This window comes from Sphaerodactylus townsendi, linkage group LG05 (genome assembly GCF_021028975.2).
Source record: "Sphaerodactylus townsendi isolate TG3544 linkage group LG05, MPM_Stown_v2.3, whole genome shotgun sequence".
Taxonomy (NCBI): Eukaryota; Metazoa; Chordata; class Lepidosauria; order Squamata; family Sphaerodactylidae; genus Sphaerodactylus; species Sphaerodactylus townsendi.
In genome coordinates, this window is record NC_059429.1 from 100,048,800 (window position 1) to 100,065,234 (window position 16,435).

At 41.9% G+C, this 16,435-nt stretch overlaps 1 protein-coding gene across 2 annotated transcripts in view; it reads left to right on the top strand.

Moving 5' to 3' along the window:
* The window catches only part of ARHGAP39 (Rho GTPase activating protein 39), a 102,866-nt gene extending 86,996 nt beyond the window's left edge, over positions 1-15,870 (top strand). The window contains exons 5-10 of one of the 2 annotated variants that reach the window (XM_048497990.1): positions 2,103-2,192; positions 5,812-5,885; positions 7,400-7,599; positions 11,403-11,494; positions 12,376-12,545; positions 13,057-15,870. In XM_048497990.1, coding sequence (XP_048353947.1) covers positions 2,103-2,192; positions 5,812-5,885; positions 7,400-7,599; positions 11,403-11,494; positions 12,376-12,545; positions 13,057-13,251 — 821 coding nt within the window. In that variant the 3' untranslated portion in view covers positions 13,252-15,870. The remainder of the gene's footprint in view (positions 1-2,102; positions 2,193-5,811; positions 5,886-7,399; positions 7,600-11,402; positions 11,495-12,375; positions 12,546-13,056) is intronic. The other variant, XM_048497991.1, reaches the window with a different exon arrangement.
* The last annotated feature ends 565 nt before the right edge of the window (positions 15,871-16,435 follow it).

Here is a 16,435-nt window from a genome sequence, read left to right on the forward strand (position 1 = left end):
CGATGAAAATTTTATTATTACAGTAAAATACTATACTTCAGAAGTGATGAGTCATTTTAATAGGCCACGGTCAAGGTAATAATTGCATTACGTTCTGACAGTAAACGTTTATTTGATTTATTTATTTGATTAATTACAAACATTTATTCTGCCTTTCTCTTGTTAGAAAAGAGAAAAAAGAAGCTAAAACCAAATCACAACTTTATATGATAAACAGCAAAAACAACTTGTATATGTGTGATAAGAATCACAATTTAAAATAGCCAACCAAACCAGTTAACATTAAAAACTCTCAAGTGCCCTCAAAAACCCACCTAAGAAGTTCTATTTTGCAGGGGTTTCTCCCAGAAGGGTCAGGGCAGGTCTGAAAAAATCAGGCAGACTGTTGTGCAGTGATGGGACAGCCCACCAAAAGTCCAAGGCCACATAGTAGCAGATCAACACAACCCGAAGGGAGGAGACAGCCAAAAGACCCTGTTGTGCTGAACAAAGGAGCCAGACAGGTGCTTATGGGGAAATACGGTCCAGGATGTGAGTGGCTATAGAGTCCAAACTAACAACTTGAATTCTACCCAGAAACAAATTGATAACCCATGCAGCACCTTTAGTAAATGTGTTACATGTACAAAATGTTTGCTTTTGTTGTTGGGCCTAAACGTTTTGGACCAGTTGAAGTTTCTGAATTGTCTTTTGTGAGATTAATGCTATCTAGCAAAATCAGAACAAGCAAATAAATTGAAACAGGCTATGAGTTGCACAAAGGAACAGGTACTTACTTGAACCCCAAGCCATCTGTTTTTCTCTGAGAAAGCACACTGGTGGGTTATGATCAGCTACTAAGAAATTTTTTTCAAAATAGTAATAAGTTAGATGTAAAGCCTGATTTTTAATTTTAATTAGTCAAAATATCTAGCCTCAAATTCTTTAAAGCTTCTAGTACCATCATACTCAGTCTAAGGCCTTTTAGAAAGTGGCGAGAAACTATTTTAAGAACTCTAATGGTACAATTTTATGCATATTTTCTCAGATGCAAGTCCTACTGTATTCACCGAAACAAGTAAGTTTGCATAGGATTGCATCCTGTGGTAGGATCCATAGAATCAGATAGATTGAAACTTAATAGAATATAAATCACTACCTGCACATATGTCACTTTTAGTACAAAGCTGATAGATTTACCCAAGTAAAATTTCTGGATTTGTTTTCATCTTGCTCTGTTGCAAGAATATCAATTCAATGGCTGAATGAATTCTGCTCTAAAGTTCTCAGAAATTCTTCACATAACAAGTAAAATGCAGGGGAAAGTGTGAAGAGAGTTTTCATCATGTTTCCTTCCAGTTAAGCTGGGCACTCTGAAGTTTCTTGAAGTGAAATTATGAACTAAGTGGCTTCAGGGTTCAGAGGCCAGGCTTCCTTCTCTTTTATCCCTAGCACCTGATTTTATAAAAAGACTAGACGCCATATTAATAGTTCTATTACTACTGACTGGTCTCAAAGAATGGTGTGTATTTAGGGTTGCCGTGTCCCCCCGGCAACTGACAGGAGCTTCATGATGGTGGGGCTGGCGTTGTGATCTGTGTGCCTGCTGTGATTATGTCACTTTTGATGTGGAAATGCCAGCATCGGCCTGGGGATGCTCTACAGTCTGTCCCCAAAACTCTATGGTTTTCATAGAGTTTTGGAGGAGAGTGCTAGAGCATCCCCTGATGTGATGCTGGTGCTTCCACAGCAACCTGTCATTGTGACAGGCACATAGATTGCTCCCCACACCCTTCCACAGCTTGCTTTCACCTGCCAACCAGCTGAAGGTTGGCAATTGCCCACCATTACTGGGTAACTGGGACCCCTGTATGTTTCAACTGATTTTTAGTCAAATGAATAGTCTGAGAAACAATTTTGAAATTTGGGATACACCATTTTATTGATCCTGATGTTTTGCTGACAGATGTATTGAAGCACAAAGCTGATTTAGTGATGGGTGAATTCAGTAAAACACTGGCTTCAGTCTGCCATGACTCACCGTATAAAAGTGCAAGAGGGCAGTGGACATATGAAATCTTTTTTTTTGACATCACTCTATCAACAATGCTTTTGATTTTCAGTTATCCAGCGCATTAAGGAGCTTCTGGATCTGAAAAACAAAAAGAACTCAAAATCCAGGAAAAAGAGGAAGCAAAACACAGAGGATGAAGGTAAGCTAAAAATTGGGTTATGAGTGGGGCTAAGAAGGAAAAGACCCTGTTACGGTTCTGTATTTTTCCACCATTAGCTTCAAGTATGACAGTGTGTGCTTTATTTTTAGAAGAATCAGATTCCAGGTTTGTGCAAACACCAGGAATTCAAGGATGAAAAGAAATATAAAATAGCCTCTGGTAAAATTTAAACACAATATTGGGTGGAGCGTTTCTTAATAACTTATAATAATTTCTAACTAAATTTTATTTGGAAGTTGCACTGATCTCAACAGGCCATATTTATAAACAAATACGCATAGGATTGCAACCTCATTTATGTGGAGCAATCTACATCTCTCCATCCAGGTAAACTAGTGATTGCCTATAAGCATTAGGGTATCATGGACCATCCCCTGGAGAACGATGAGTCTTTAGGGGATGAGCAGATCCCAGTAAGCCCAGACCAGGTTGGGAACCAACAAGGGCTGGGCTTGGAGCAGCCAGGGCCCCTGAAGGCTTTATAGGGTGAACAACAGCCAGGTCAAAACTCAGAGCCAGAAGTGCCTGCAGAAGCAGGCTGTGCATCCAGCCCTGATCCAGCTGCAGAGACTCAAGCACCTAGTTCACCTGAGCCCACATGTTAGCAAAGGCAGAGATGGGGCGTTGTTGCATGTTAAATGAAGAAGTGTGTGCCTGCCAGCTCAGAGAAAGCACCTTCTGCAGCAGGGGGAAGCAGAGTCTTCACAGGATGAAGCCAAACATGCTGGAAGAGCCTATATCAAGCAGGTTCACAGAATATCCCGGCCTGGACACAACAAAGCTCATGGCTGCTGCAATGCTTCCTCTGACCTGTGGATTCTCTGCATTCTGACCCTCGCACAGGACAGGACTCATATCCCTGCTGTAACCTGATATCTCTGCCTGGCAGCTCAACCTGGGACATAGGATCATTCAGCAAAAAAATTACTTTGGCTATATTTCTCCTCTGTGTTTATGGTCACTGGGCTACTTCTTTCCTTCCTTGTGGTTGGGGAGTTCTGAAAGAAGTCTGATAGATGATTTAAAAAAAAACTTGGGAAGGATTATGTTGATAGAATATTTTCCTTTGAGCTCTTCTCTCTGGCTCAAAGTACATAGGTTCTGCTCCGAACCCTGTTTCTGCTTAGAAAATATTTCTTATTCGCCTTGCCTAACATGAAAGCCCTCTGCAAACACAAGGCAATAAGAAACTCCCTTATAATCCGAACAGCATCCTTCTAAGATCACTAAACTTAGTGGACTTAAAAGGGTGGGACTTAGACTTCACTAAGGACTGCACTTCTGTCTTTTAGAAATTTATTAGTGCTTCTTGAACACCCACTTGTCAGCTGGAAAAGTAATTTGTCAGTTGGAACCATTTATAGATTAAAAATTCACTAATAAGGTTCCTTAATATATATGATACGAGCTAAAAAAAATTTTAAACCACCAGAATAATTTTAATGAGAGAAACTGTAGATTAGATCTTTGTGCTACTTTCAAGACTTCAGACATGTCAGAAGATAAACCAGCTTCAGTGAGAGCCTATCAGCTTGGACAGTACTTTTGCACAGGAGGTGTTTCCTGTTATCCTTTGCATAGATTAAGTGGATTGTTGAGCCATGGAGAGCTGAATTTAATTACTGAAGGAGTAGGTTCAAGCCTCCTTCACAGGAAGATTCTTGTAAGCCACTGAAAATAGTAAGAGGTAAAGGGAAAACCAGGGGTGTCAAGCATACAGCCCGGGGAGGGTTTATCAGGCCTGTTAGCCAACTGAGGCAACCCCCCCCCCCTTTGCTCCTGATTTGACCTGGCGAGCCTGTTGCAGGCCGGGCATCCCCACCTCACTCCCAACCCACAGCAGGCACACCAGTTCAAGCAGCTGCCAACATCGCTCCCAGTGTGGCCTGGCGAGCTCACGGCAGACTTGGTAGTCCAGGAAGCCACCCCGCTCCTATCTGGCCTGGCGAGCCCACTGTGGAATCGTCATTCCAGGCACCTACCACACCCCACCCTTCTCATGATCTGTCCTGACGAGCCACCTCCCCCCATGCCAGTCTGGGCTGGTGATTCCACTGCAGGCTGACCAGCTGAGGCAGCCACCCCTCTCCAGTGCTGATCTGGGCTGGTGAACTTGCTGTGGCAGTCACACACACACTCTCTCTCTCACACACACATCTCCCCATGTTGACCATCTCCCCTAATACAATTCTGGACCGGTGAGCCTGCAGCTGATGCAGCCACCTCCCTGCCCCCCAATGCTGACCTGGGCTGGCAAGGCTGCTGTGGACTGACCAGCTGAAGCAACCACCACCACCCTAGTGCTGGGTTGGCGACCCTACTACAGGCTCAACAGCTGAGGTGGCCATTTCCTCCCCTACCCAGTGCCGATCTGGACTGGTGAGCTTCTGCTGGCTGACAGCCAAAACAGCCACCCCTCCCCCAGTGCTGATCTGGGCTGGCAAGCTGTCTGGGGGCTTGGCAGCCGAGGCAGCCATTCCTCCCCCCAGTCCAGGCCAGTCACATTCATGTTGTATCTGGCCCTCATAACAAATGAGTTCGACACTCTCAGATAAGCAGTAGAAGTTGTTTTTGGTTAGAATCAATAATCCAAACAATTTAGACAGTTATCAATTTCCAACTAACATTAACTATGCAGAATTGTGAGAGGTGCGTGTCTGAGATCAAACTGAATTATGCCCATATGCTGTAGAGGTCAGGGTTGCACATGTAAAAGTTTGTGTTAAAGTCTTGCAGTCATTTTTAGACTTTTTCAGCACTATTGCCCATAGACATCAATATGTAGCAGGTCATTCTGAGGGCTTTTCTGGACAACAAAAATGGATTTTAAAAAAGGTAGCTTGAAACCAGGGCGAGCATTGCAGCTTGTCCCCACAGAAAGTAGGGGAGAAATACATATTCACTGTTTTGTTTTGTTTTTAATTTGGGGATGGGGCCTGTGCCCCAGTGTTACAGAGGGGAAAATGTAAAGCCTAAAATTCTTTTTAAAGAAAACTGTTCACAAATGTAAAACACTTCTGTAGTGTAAACTTGAATTGTTCCCAGTTCATGTCCTGCACTTGAGTAGTACAATGAGAAATGATTCCTTTAAAAATTATTTTAAAATTGAAGTAAAATAAGGTCACAAAATGGCATGGGTATCAAGAGAGTTAGCATGATTTTTTTGCCAATACAGCTCCATTTCTCATAACACACCAAACTGCAATAGATGCAATAGCATGGAAGGAAAATGACTTTCAGCCCTAAGAAATTGAAACAGGCCCACAACAGAACTACTTTCTTGTGGAAATATGTCCAGTGCTCAGTAAAGCAAATAGTAACACATATAACATTCATTTTATGATTTGCTGAGAGGGAAATACTAGAGCAGGGGTGTCCAGCTCTGACGCTTCAGATGTTCATGGACTACAATTCCCATCAGCCCCTGCTGGCATGGCCAATTGGCTATGCCAGCAGGGGCTGATGGGAATTGTACTCCATGGACATCTGAAGTGCCAGAATTGGTCATCCCTAAGCTAGACAGGTATTCTTTAGGCAGATCTAGGAGCTTCTTTCTTCAATGCCACTCTGCCCAAATGTATTTATTTCTGTCTACCAGGTCTGCCTATCAGCACATATGCCAGATACTGTTACCGGAAGCTGCAAAAGGTTGCTGTCACTGGAGGCAAAAAGGTGAGGCAGTTGCCATGTTTTAATCTAGTAGTTTAAAGTAAAGCCTTCTCCCATTTCTTTCACCTTAGGGCACCTTACTGGCATTACTTTTATTGTGACAGTGGTAAGTATCCAAGATTAGAAAACTGAAGGCATTCATTCAGAAATACACAATGTGGTAAAACTGGAATCAGAACTCCAGAAGTGTTCTGCTTTGGATTTTATCTTTTTAACCTAGTATCCCAGAAATATTGAAGCAGGAAGATAAGTTAAAATGAAAACCACCCTTTAAGAATATTCATATAGCAAATGTGTGTGGATAGGCCTTGTCTGTGCTTCAGACTATATGGTTTACCAGGCATACAACATGTATATCTGTTAAAATGATAACATATGAAGCAGCCCTAACTATTGGCTAAACATCTGGGAAATATACCTGTCCTGTGCAACATAATAACATAGTACTTTAGTAGTCTTGTTTGATGTTTTTAAATCTCACTTTGCCGCTTCGCAGCTTCTAATATTTTGTTCATCTGAAACTGCAAAGGCTCCTGTCTGTGTTTCTGGAAAGAGAAATCTGTGAGATGCATGCTTTAACATGTCATTTAGTGAGAAATGGCTCTCTGCCATGGTATAATCACTTTAGAATTATAATTTTTGATTCCTCAGTTCATCCTCCTTAAAAAGTCAACGCCCAGTATACATTCTTATGAACAATACACCTCAGTGCCTGCCCAGAATCTCTGCTGGTGAATATTTCTGACGGTTGATCTGTTAGATCCCTGTACCTCTCCCTTTGAATGACCAGCTGACACACATTTCTTTCTTGCTTCCAACATGTATCATACGCTTGAGTTTTATTTTGACTTCAATTCTAGTGATAACTAGCAGCAAGTGTAAAAGTCAAGTAAATACAATTTAGAATGTAGACCTTCTAGAACATTCTAGAATTATGGCCCCAAAGAGTTAATTTTTTTTGTAGAAAGTACCTGCCCTTTTTATCTCCACTGAATTCCTTTAAAAGATTCTGAAAACATTCTTCTCTTTTAGGCTTCCACCTTTCTTTCTTAGGGCGCCTCTCCACTGGCAGAAATTATGCTGGTGGAGGGTAGGGGGTCATTTGCACGGGAGCATGCGAGTGGCCCCCGCAGAGGCTGGCGCAGAAGAGGGGCTCCGCATGGAGCCGGGGGGGACGGGAAAGTGGTGTCTTTGGCGCAGTGCTGTTTGTACCGCGCCAACGGGATGGTGCCGCTTTCCAAAAACCTCCTGCGGGAAGGGAGGTGGAAAGTGGTGCCTTCGTGCCATTCGGGGCCGCACAGGACGGTGCTGCTGAGTTGCAGCAGCGGCACCTGTGTGAACAGCACCCCAGGGACCGGTGTTTTTCCGTCCCTGGGTTGCTGTTTTTGGCCCCATGCGGAAAGGGCCTTACTTAGCTTACTGCATAATATGTACATGCTTTCACTTTACAGAGACTAGAAACATTCAGTATGACTGTTGGCTCACTCTGATCTTACAGATGGGTATTCTATTTATAGGGGCTTCGGAAACCTACGATTGAAGAGATAACCCATGCTAAGAATGCTATTGTGACCCCTTCGCTGTTTGGCAGTTCTCTGGAGGAAATCATGTTGCGGCAGCAGGACCTGTACCCTGATAACAAGCTGCCTTGGGTACAAACGCAGCTGTCTCAGCAAGTTCTGCAACTTGCTGGCGAAAAGACTGAGGGAATATTCAGGTGAGCTTGGTTTACTGGAGCTACTTAAATCAATCATGATTGGTTCAGCATTTCATAGCTGGCTTACAGTTCAGTACACAGAAGGCTCCTGCTCCAAGCAAAAATGAAATTATATCTTCTCAGTCCTCATTTGCAGAAGGAGTTTCAGCAGAGGAAGCAGCATTTACCCTGCAGCAAAAGCCTGTTTATAGAGCATTAATTGTTTCACAATAAATTGCCTTATGCTAGTGTTTACAAACATCCCCCAGGGCAGGATGATACTGAAGAAGTAGCTTCAAGAGAGTGTCTGTTACTTCCAGCAATGCAGAGATTACTATCTGAAGTCTCAGCAACTGTGACCTGTGGGTACAACCCAGTGATCCTGCATGACAAGGAGTGAACAGCCACCATCCTTTCCCCCCTTTAGCCATGGAAAAATAATAAGCCAGTTGCATCCTTCAGTTATGTCTCTGTGCTCAGTAGCATTATTTTGGCTTAAGGCAAATTCTCCCATCTAGATGGAATGTTTTAAAGCTGGAACAAGACGTTGGTTTTTTTGCACAAAGTAACATAACTAGGACTTTCTTCCTGTGTATTTACATGATACAGACATTGCTTGTGATAATGGCTTCTTCCTCAATGTATTAGGCAGTGTACTGTGTCTTTTAATTTTTTTTAACTTTTGGCCCAGTTCTGCTCAAATAAATTTAAAGCATGTGTTGTCAGTGAAGCTGTCACAAGTTTAAGGTTCAACATGTCGCATTCACCCAAGAGTTCTTAAAGAGCTCAAGCATGAAATTGCTGATCTTCTCACTTTAATATGCAACTTATCCCTGAAATCAGGCTCTATCCCTGAAGACTGGAAGATGGCCAATGTCACACCAATTTTTAAGAAAGGATCTAGGGGGGACCCGGGAAATTACAGGCCAGTCAGTTTGACATCTGTTCCTGGTAAATTAGTAGAATCTATCATTAAAGATAAAATTATAAAACATATAGAAAAGCAAGACCTGCTGAGAAAGAGTCAGCATGGCTTTTGCAGAGGCAAATCCTGTCTTACAAACTTACTAGAGTTCTTTGAGGGTGTAAACAGGCATGTGGATAAGGGGGAACCAGTGGACATTGTCTACTTGGATTTCAAAGGCTTTTGATCAAAGTTCCTCACCAGAGACTGTTGAGAAAACTCAGCAATGAAGGAATAAGAGGGGAAGTCCTCCTATGGATTAAAAACTGGTTGAGAAACAGGAAGCAAAGGGTGGGTGTAAATGGGAAGTTCTCACAATGGAGAGATGTAGGGAGTGGTGTCCCCCAAGGATCCGTTTTGGGACCAGTGCTCTTTAGCCTATTCATAAATGACCTGGAAGTAGGGGTGGGTAGCGTGGTAGCCAAGTTTGCAGATGATACCAAATTATGTAGGGTGGTGAGAACTGCAAAGGATTGCGAAGAGCTCCAAGCGGACCTTGATAAATTAGGTGAGTGGGCTAAGAAATGGCAAATGCAGTTCAATGTAGCAAAATGTAAAGTGTTGCACATAGGGGCAAAAAATCCAAACTTCACATACACGCTACAGGGATCAGTGCTATCAGTCACAGACCAGGAAAGGGATTTGGGCATCTTAGTTGATAGTTCCATGGGAATGTCAACTCAATGCATGGCAGCTGTGAAAAAGGCAAACTCTATGCTGGGGATCATTAGGAAAGGAATTGATAATAAAACTGCAAAGATTGTCATTCCCTTATATAAAGCAGTGGTGCGACCGCACTTGGAGTACTGTGTTCAGTTCTGGTCGCCACATCTCAAAAAGGATATTGAAGAGATAGAAAAAGTGCAGAGAAGGGCAACGAGGATGATTGAAGGATTGGAGCACCTTCCTTATGAGGAGAGGCTGCAGCGTTTGGGACTCTTTAGTTTGGAGAAGAGACGATTGAGGGGGGATATGATTGAAGTCTATAAAATTATGCATGGGGTAGAAAATGTTGACAGAGAGAAATTTTTCTCTCTTTCTCACAATACTAGAACCAGGGGGCATTCATTGAAAATGCTGGGGGGAAGAATTAGGCCTAATAAAAATAAACACATCTTCAATGCTATAGCGTGTGATTGGTGTTTGGAATATGGTGCCACAGGAGGTGGTGATGGCCACTAATTTGGATAGCTTTAAAAAGGGGCTAGGACAGATTTATGGAGGAGAAGTCGATTTATGGCTACCAATCTTGATCCTCTTTGATCTGAGATTGCAAATGCCTTAACAGTCCAGGTGCTCAGGAGCAACAGCCGCAGAAGGCCATTGCTTTCACATCCTACATGTGAGCTCCCAAAGGCACCTGGTGGGCCACTGCGAGTAGCAGAGAGCTGGACTAGATGGACTCTGGTCTGATCCAGCTGGCTTGTTCTTATGTTCTTATGTTCTTATTTCAACAAGGCAAAATGTGATGAGGAGAAAAGTAGTGTTTGGTCAACAAACCAGTTATAAGAATAAGCACTGGGAAAAAGACCTTGTCTCACTGCTTACTGCTTTTGTGGCCTGTATTAATTGCCAGCCCACCAGCATAGCCAGCGAGGACTAAAAACCCAGGCTAGATAAGGGCAAAATGAACAAAGAGATTACAGTATATACAGCAGTATTGACTGCATGTTTGCTATAGTTTTCTTTCCTTTTCCCCATTACTACACCATTTTACCTGAAAACTTGTTATACCATTGTTGGAACCAGCCACATATGGAAGGGAAACCACAGGAAATATCCATCTTTCATGTGTTTCCTATGCTTTCCTTTGCTCTTCTTTCTCAGAGGAAAAATATAACACAAACATGGTTTTTTTAGTCCCGGTCCTGAAGCTATGAGAAGGCCAGGAATGGTAGCAGTAAGTTGGGATTTTTCAAAAAAATAATTATTTTGATTTTAAATCTTCATTATTTTGAAGTATGCATAACAAATAATAGTACAAATGCTTCATAGAAGATATGTATGTGTGTGCCATCAAAAGACTTATAGCAACCCCAACAAGGCAAATGAGAAGTGGACATGGTTTGCCATTGCCTTCCTCTGCAGCATCTTCTGTGTTGAAATATGAAATTTAATATGAATCCTGAAATTTACCTATTAGGAATATTCAATATTGAAGTATTAAATAAGAATGATTTCTTGTTTCTGTATATGATTAAAGCGCGAAAACGACTTTAGCTGAAAGCTAAATGTCATTTTTGAAGACTCCAACTGCGGAGGAGTGACTGAATAAAATATGAGACGATGCAGAATTAGATATGCTAACTAAAATGCTGAAAGAAAGTCCTTTAGAAAAATGTGAGAGAATATGGTCTCCCTGGTTAGAATGCATGGAAAAACAATATGGCTCAAATTTACTGCCCGCTGGGTTTAAGTGTTAAGATGAAGTGTCGATATTTATTTTGGGTGATACTGTATTAGTTTATCTTTTGGGGTTTTCTTAAATTCTTAATCTTCTCTATGATACAAATTAGATATGCATATGATATATTTTTGATAGAGGGATAGAATATAGGATTTTTATTTCTTGAATGGATGTGAAGGTAGAGGTTGGAATATCTGTACAATATTGATTAAGTATATTTCTTCTTATTTTCTTTGTATTTTTTTTTAAATATCAAAGACTTTATAGAGGACATCATCTTCTGTCATGTCACAGTTTCTATTGTACTAGTATGGCCAATGGTATTCTTATCAGATATGTCTGTCTCTGCCTCTCAGATGCTCCAGCTAATGTTTGCATTCTTATTCATATTGCTTTTTGTTCCTATGTGAATTATTTCTTATGCACAATTGTTCCTTTGGGTTCTGCTTTCAGAATTCCTGGTGACATCGATGAAGTCAATGCGTTAAAACTACAGGTGGATCAGTGGAAAATTCCTGATGATCTTAGTGATCCCAATATACCAGGTTTGGAAATACTGCATAGTTGTGTTCAGATTAACTCAAATTTACTTGCCTGCCTGCCTGCCTGCCTGCCTGCCTGCCTGCCTGCCTGCCTGCCTGCCTGCCTGCCTACCTACCCCAAAAGGCTCAGGGTGGGTTTAGGGAAAGAAACTTTTACATGAGATATCGATTGGATTAATATTTATGTGTTTTGTGGTATTCTGTTTTTGCTCATATTTTAACTTCTATAAATGTTTTAGCTTCAGGCTCAGAAGCAGGAATAGTGAGATGTAAGTATTTTAATCAAAAAATAAGAATAAATGTTACTGTAAGGGCTTGAGCCATGTGATTTCCAGTGTAGGACTTGATACATTGATCGTTCATCTATGGGTGAAAGTAACCTACATTTCTGACGAGTACTGTGTCAGGTGGCTTGAAGCAGAAGATGGGAGGTATCACTCTGGCTTATTTCTTCCTGGAACTCTGTTGGATCCACACTAAATTTTCCATCAGTGGAATAGACATTTCCTTCCTCTCTTCTCTCACTGTAGCCCGCTGATATCCTTGAAATACTGCTCCTGAGGAATAGGAAACTCTGAGGAATGTCATGACAGTGGTCTTGCAGTGGAAATCTGTGAAAATTATCTGTTAGTCTTGATCCAATCCTACTCCACCTTAATTTTACTCCTGCTTTTATCTAAGAATGAACAGAGTAAATTGCCTAGAATAGCATTAGGTGGAGGTATTGTGCCATAATGGAAGAAAGAACCACCATGAAGAACTAACAATCATATATGAATGTCTGTCCTGTCAAACAAGAGTCCAGAGTTTCCAACTCAGAGAGATTATCTGGTAAACCTTTTTTTTATTGAAAGTGCCTTTCCTGTTTCTGTCCATCCTTGCAGCTTCTCTGCTGAAGCTCTGGTACCGAGAGCTGGAAGAGCCTGTCATCCCGCAGCAGTACTACAAAGAGTGTATTAGCAATTATGAGAATCCTGATGCTGCTGTGGCAGTGGTGGATCTCCTGCCAGAACTCAACAGATTGGTCTTGTGTTACCTCATCCACTTCTTACAGGTATGTAGATAGCGGGTGCCATTTTCCACTGCTACATTTCTTGGCACTGGACAGAAGAGAGACCCTATATAGTAGGAGCACTCAGGCACCTCTCATTCTATCACAGGGGTCTGCAACCTGTGGCTCTCCAGATGTTCATGAACTACAATTCCCATCAGCCCCTGCCAGCATGGCATTGGCCATTCTGGCAGGGGCTGATGGGAATTGTAGTTCAAGAACATCTGGAGAGCCACAGATTGCAGACCCCTGTTCTATCCCATGTGGTGCTGTTCTGTATGCCAAAGACCCTAACATTTCAGTCTGAATTTCTTCTAGCATGTGTCTGAGTTGGTATTTGAGGACTGACTATAGTAACTTTGTTGTCTCTTATATGAAGCTCTGTTTTTAAAGTCTGCAGTTCCTGTAGAATGTGTGATTCTTAGGGGGAGGGGGGCTAGAGAGGGCTCAGCCCAGAGTTCACACTGTCTTCTATAGTCTGTCTTCATCTGGGCTTCTCTTCCTTATTTTACAGATTTTTTCTCAGCCGGCCAATGTGGGCAAGACCAAGATGGATGTAAACAATTTGGCCATGGTTATGGCTCCCAACTGCTTGCGATGCCAGTCTGATGACCCGAGAGTCATCTTTGAAAACACCCGCAAAGAGATGTCTTTCTTGCGCATGTTAATAGTGCACTTGGACACCAACTTTATCAAAGGCATGGTGTGAAGGGCTGGCTTCAATCAAGGAAGTACGATGGGAGCAAGGAACTCTTGCCGATATTACTTTCTGTAAGCCATGGATCTTGTGGTCTGCATTCTCCAGGCTCTTGCAATGGTTTCTGTTGCTGTTAACAGACATTCCTTAGCTACAACAACAGTGCTGATGATTTCAGAGAAGCCCTACAGTGATGCAAGTGAACGATCATATCAGAAAGGGTAGGGAGGAATCAGCAAGCCAGCTTCCAGCCCATGCTCTGAGGGCTCTCCGAAGGACTTTCAAGGGAAATTCCTGGGAAGATGGGGTGCTAAGGCAGATGAGTTCCTGCTTAAACAAAATACCAGTATTGAGCTGTGCTGTTGTGCACTGGGAATCCACTGCACATTAAAAGTGGAATTTATTGGGATCCTACCCCTAGAACAAACAGCTTTCAGGTATTAGGATTTTGTTTCCACCTTCTGAAGGTTCATTACTAAACCAGTTATGCTTCAGTCTCAGAAAGACTAGCAGGCCACTGTATCACCTATTGGGCCTCAGAGCAAACCTCCAGAAGCCTGCTCTGCCATTCACATTGATGGCTCCATCTTTCTCCACTTGCCTTTTCCACCTTTAAGGTTGCTTCTCCTACCAAAGGCTCAGTTTTGCAGCTCAGGGGTGGCTGTGGTTTGCAATCTGCATTTGCTGTCCTCCAGCTGGAGTACTTTTACTGCTCAGTTCAAATTAAAAGGAACAAGCAGGCATCTCAGTTGAAGGCCAAGGTCAGCATCAATATTAAACAATGGTAAAAATTGTCTTGGGCCAGAATTTAAGAGACAGCAAACATTTTGAGAAAGTGACAGCATGTCCCTTCCCTTTCCTGCCATATTATACTATTCTGTTTTTAAAAAATTTACCCCAGTGTGCCAGTTAGTTATTTGTGTCAGAGATCTCTGTGTCCCTTTGAGTTACAGCTAAGCCACAGCAATGTAAATAGTTAAACTTCCAGAATGGAACTTTTCCTACATGATAAACTTCAATCGGTTCTTAAGCTGCCTTTCTCATTGTTCCTGTAAGGATTAAAATCAGGTATCATGTAACTGCTGGGAGCAAGCATGAGTAGTCCAAAGATGCTCTTTGACCTCAAGACTGTGTTTTGTTTTCTATTTGTCATTCAGGCTTATTTGGAGAGTTTGAAAGATATGGGGTCTTGGTCCCTCTGATATGAGGAAAGGATGCTGAGTAACATGTACTGTGCAGCTCTGGACTCCATTCTACCTTTTCTTTAAGAAGTTGTGCTTCCTCCACTGAGGTCCCACTCCTCTGATCATTCTGCCCTTTGGCTTCAGTTAGTGGGATTCATGATAACTAAATAGAAGGGGACTGTGCCCTCATTAATTCTGCAGCTTTTTGAAACAGGAGCCTTCCACACTTACTTCCTGTGTCACTTGTGCAAGCACGCACACCTCCTTTAGTTATTTTCTCAACAGATCTCTTAGAAGATGGAGTCAAGATTATTCATTCTTATAGTCAGTGCTAAGCCATTTTCTGGGTCAGTGATAATTTGATGGATCTTGAAATTACTACTATTGAAACAGTGGTCAATGTGATCTTATTGGTAACAGGAATGCTTGTTTCCCTTTATCCTCCATGCACTGTGAAACGTATTAGGAGACTATACCATCTCATTATATGGAATGAAAACTTGCTACTGTTTCCCTATCTGAGCCAGTTCTATAAAGTCAGGTTCTTTAACTCTGTGTAGACAGTAATGCCAAAGACCCCATTATTCTTTACCCTTATAGTGTGCCTTTCCCCCAGCTATCTTTTGTGATTAAGTTTCTTTTCCATATCAAGACCATCTACACTTGATCACCTGGGAAATGCTGACTCCCAATATGCAAGCAAGTCCATTCTCCAGGTCAAAACTACAGTAAAATGAACATTTTCCCTAGAGTTGAAAAGTGCGAAATGACTTTTTTGTGTACATATCCCTATCCCTACTTTATTTCTCTGGTTGCCACTCGTGGGGATAGGAAAATGTCAGGGTTATATTGTCCCCAACTTTTTCAGGTACGTGTTACCAAGGAGACAAGAGTGGTGTCTGCACATCTCTAAGTAACCTGTAGTTTGGGCCTGAGCTGAGCCAATACGATTCATGCATTCTCTGTGACATATCTAGGGTGCTCTTGCTGTTTCTTAGGGACAGCTGCATTTGATGAAGAAGAATAGCATGATTCCTCTGAGGAGCTGGGTGCTATCCAAAAAAGCTCCTCTGCCAGAATTTGGCCAGTGCCCTTTAGAAAAAATCTGAAATGAGACCTTTCTCCTTATGCCAGATACTTGGGGAGGCAATCTTATACACACTTATGTTGGAGTCAGCCTTACAAACTTAGTTGCTTCCAAGTAAATGTGCGTAGGATCAAATGTTAATATATCAGTTGAGAAATCTCCTTGGACTTGCTAGAACAGGAATACCTTAGTCCTGCTTCTATTACTTCTATTACAAAGCTAATAGAATAACTTTTCTGTTTCATTCAGAGCATGTATCCATCCAGTAGACTATGGACATGAAAACTGGCTCCTTTTGTGGCTAAGCAATAAGGCAGGGGTGTCCAACTCTGGCACTTCAGATGTTCGTGGACTACAATTCCCATCAGCCCCTGCCAACAGGGGCTGATGGAAATTGTAGTCCATGAACATCTGAAGCGCCAGAGTTGGACACCTCTTTAATAAGGTTACCTATATGTTGCACAAATATTTCTTTTTGTAATAAGAAATGCTGAGCAATTCAACAGGCCAAACAACCAATGCTCAGAAAACAAAGCCATTTGGAACCTGTTTAATGATGTCTTCTGGATGTATAAGTTTCCCAGATTCAGACTTGATGGCCAACTGTATGATAGGTGATGATTAAAATTCCTCTTGGCACTTAGGTAAAGCACAATCATAAACAGATGGTTTTATATTACTGCTCCCCACCCCCATGCTGTAAAATAGGCTAAAAACGACACTGGATATTGTTTTCTTTCTTTTTTTGCCAACATGTTTGTAAATGTGAATCAGCAAAACATCCTGTTCCTTATTGTCATTAAAGAATAATTAAGCATAATGTGGTTTAATCATTCACTTCAGCATCCTTTTGCGATCTGTTTAATTGACATGTAGTTTTAGGCTAATTCTGCCAGCAAAGTGTAAGTCAAATGATTTTACATTA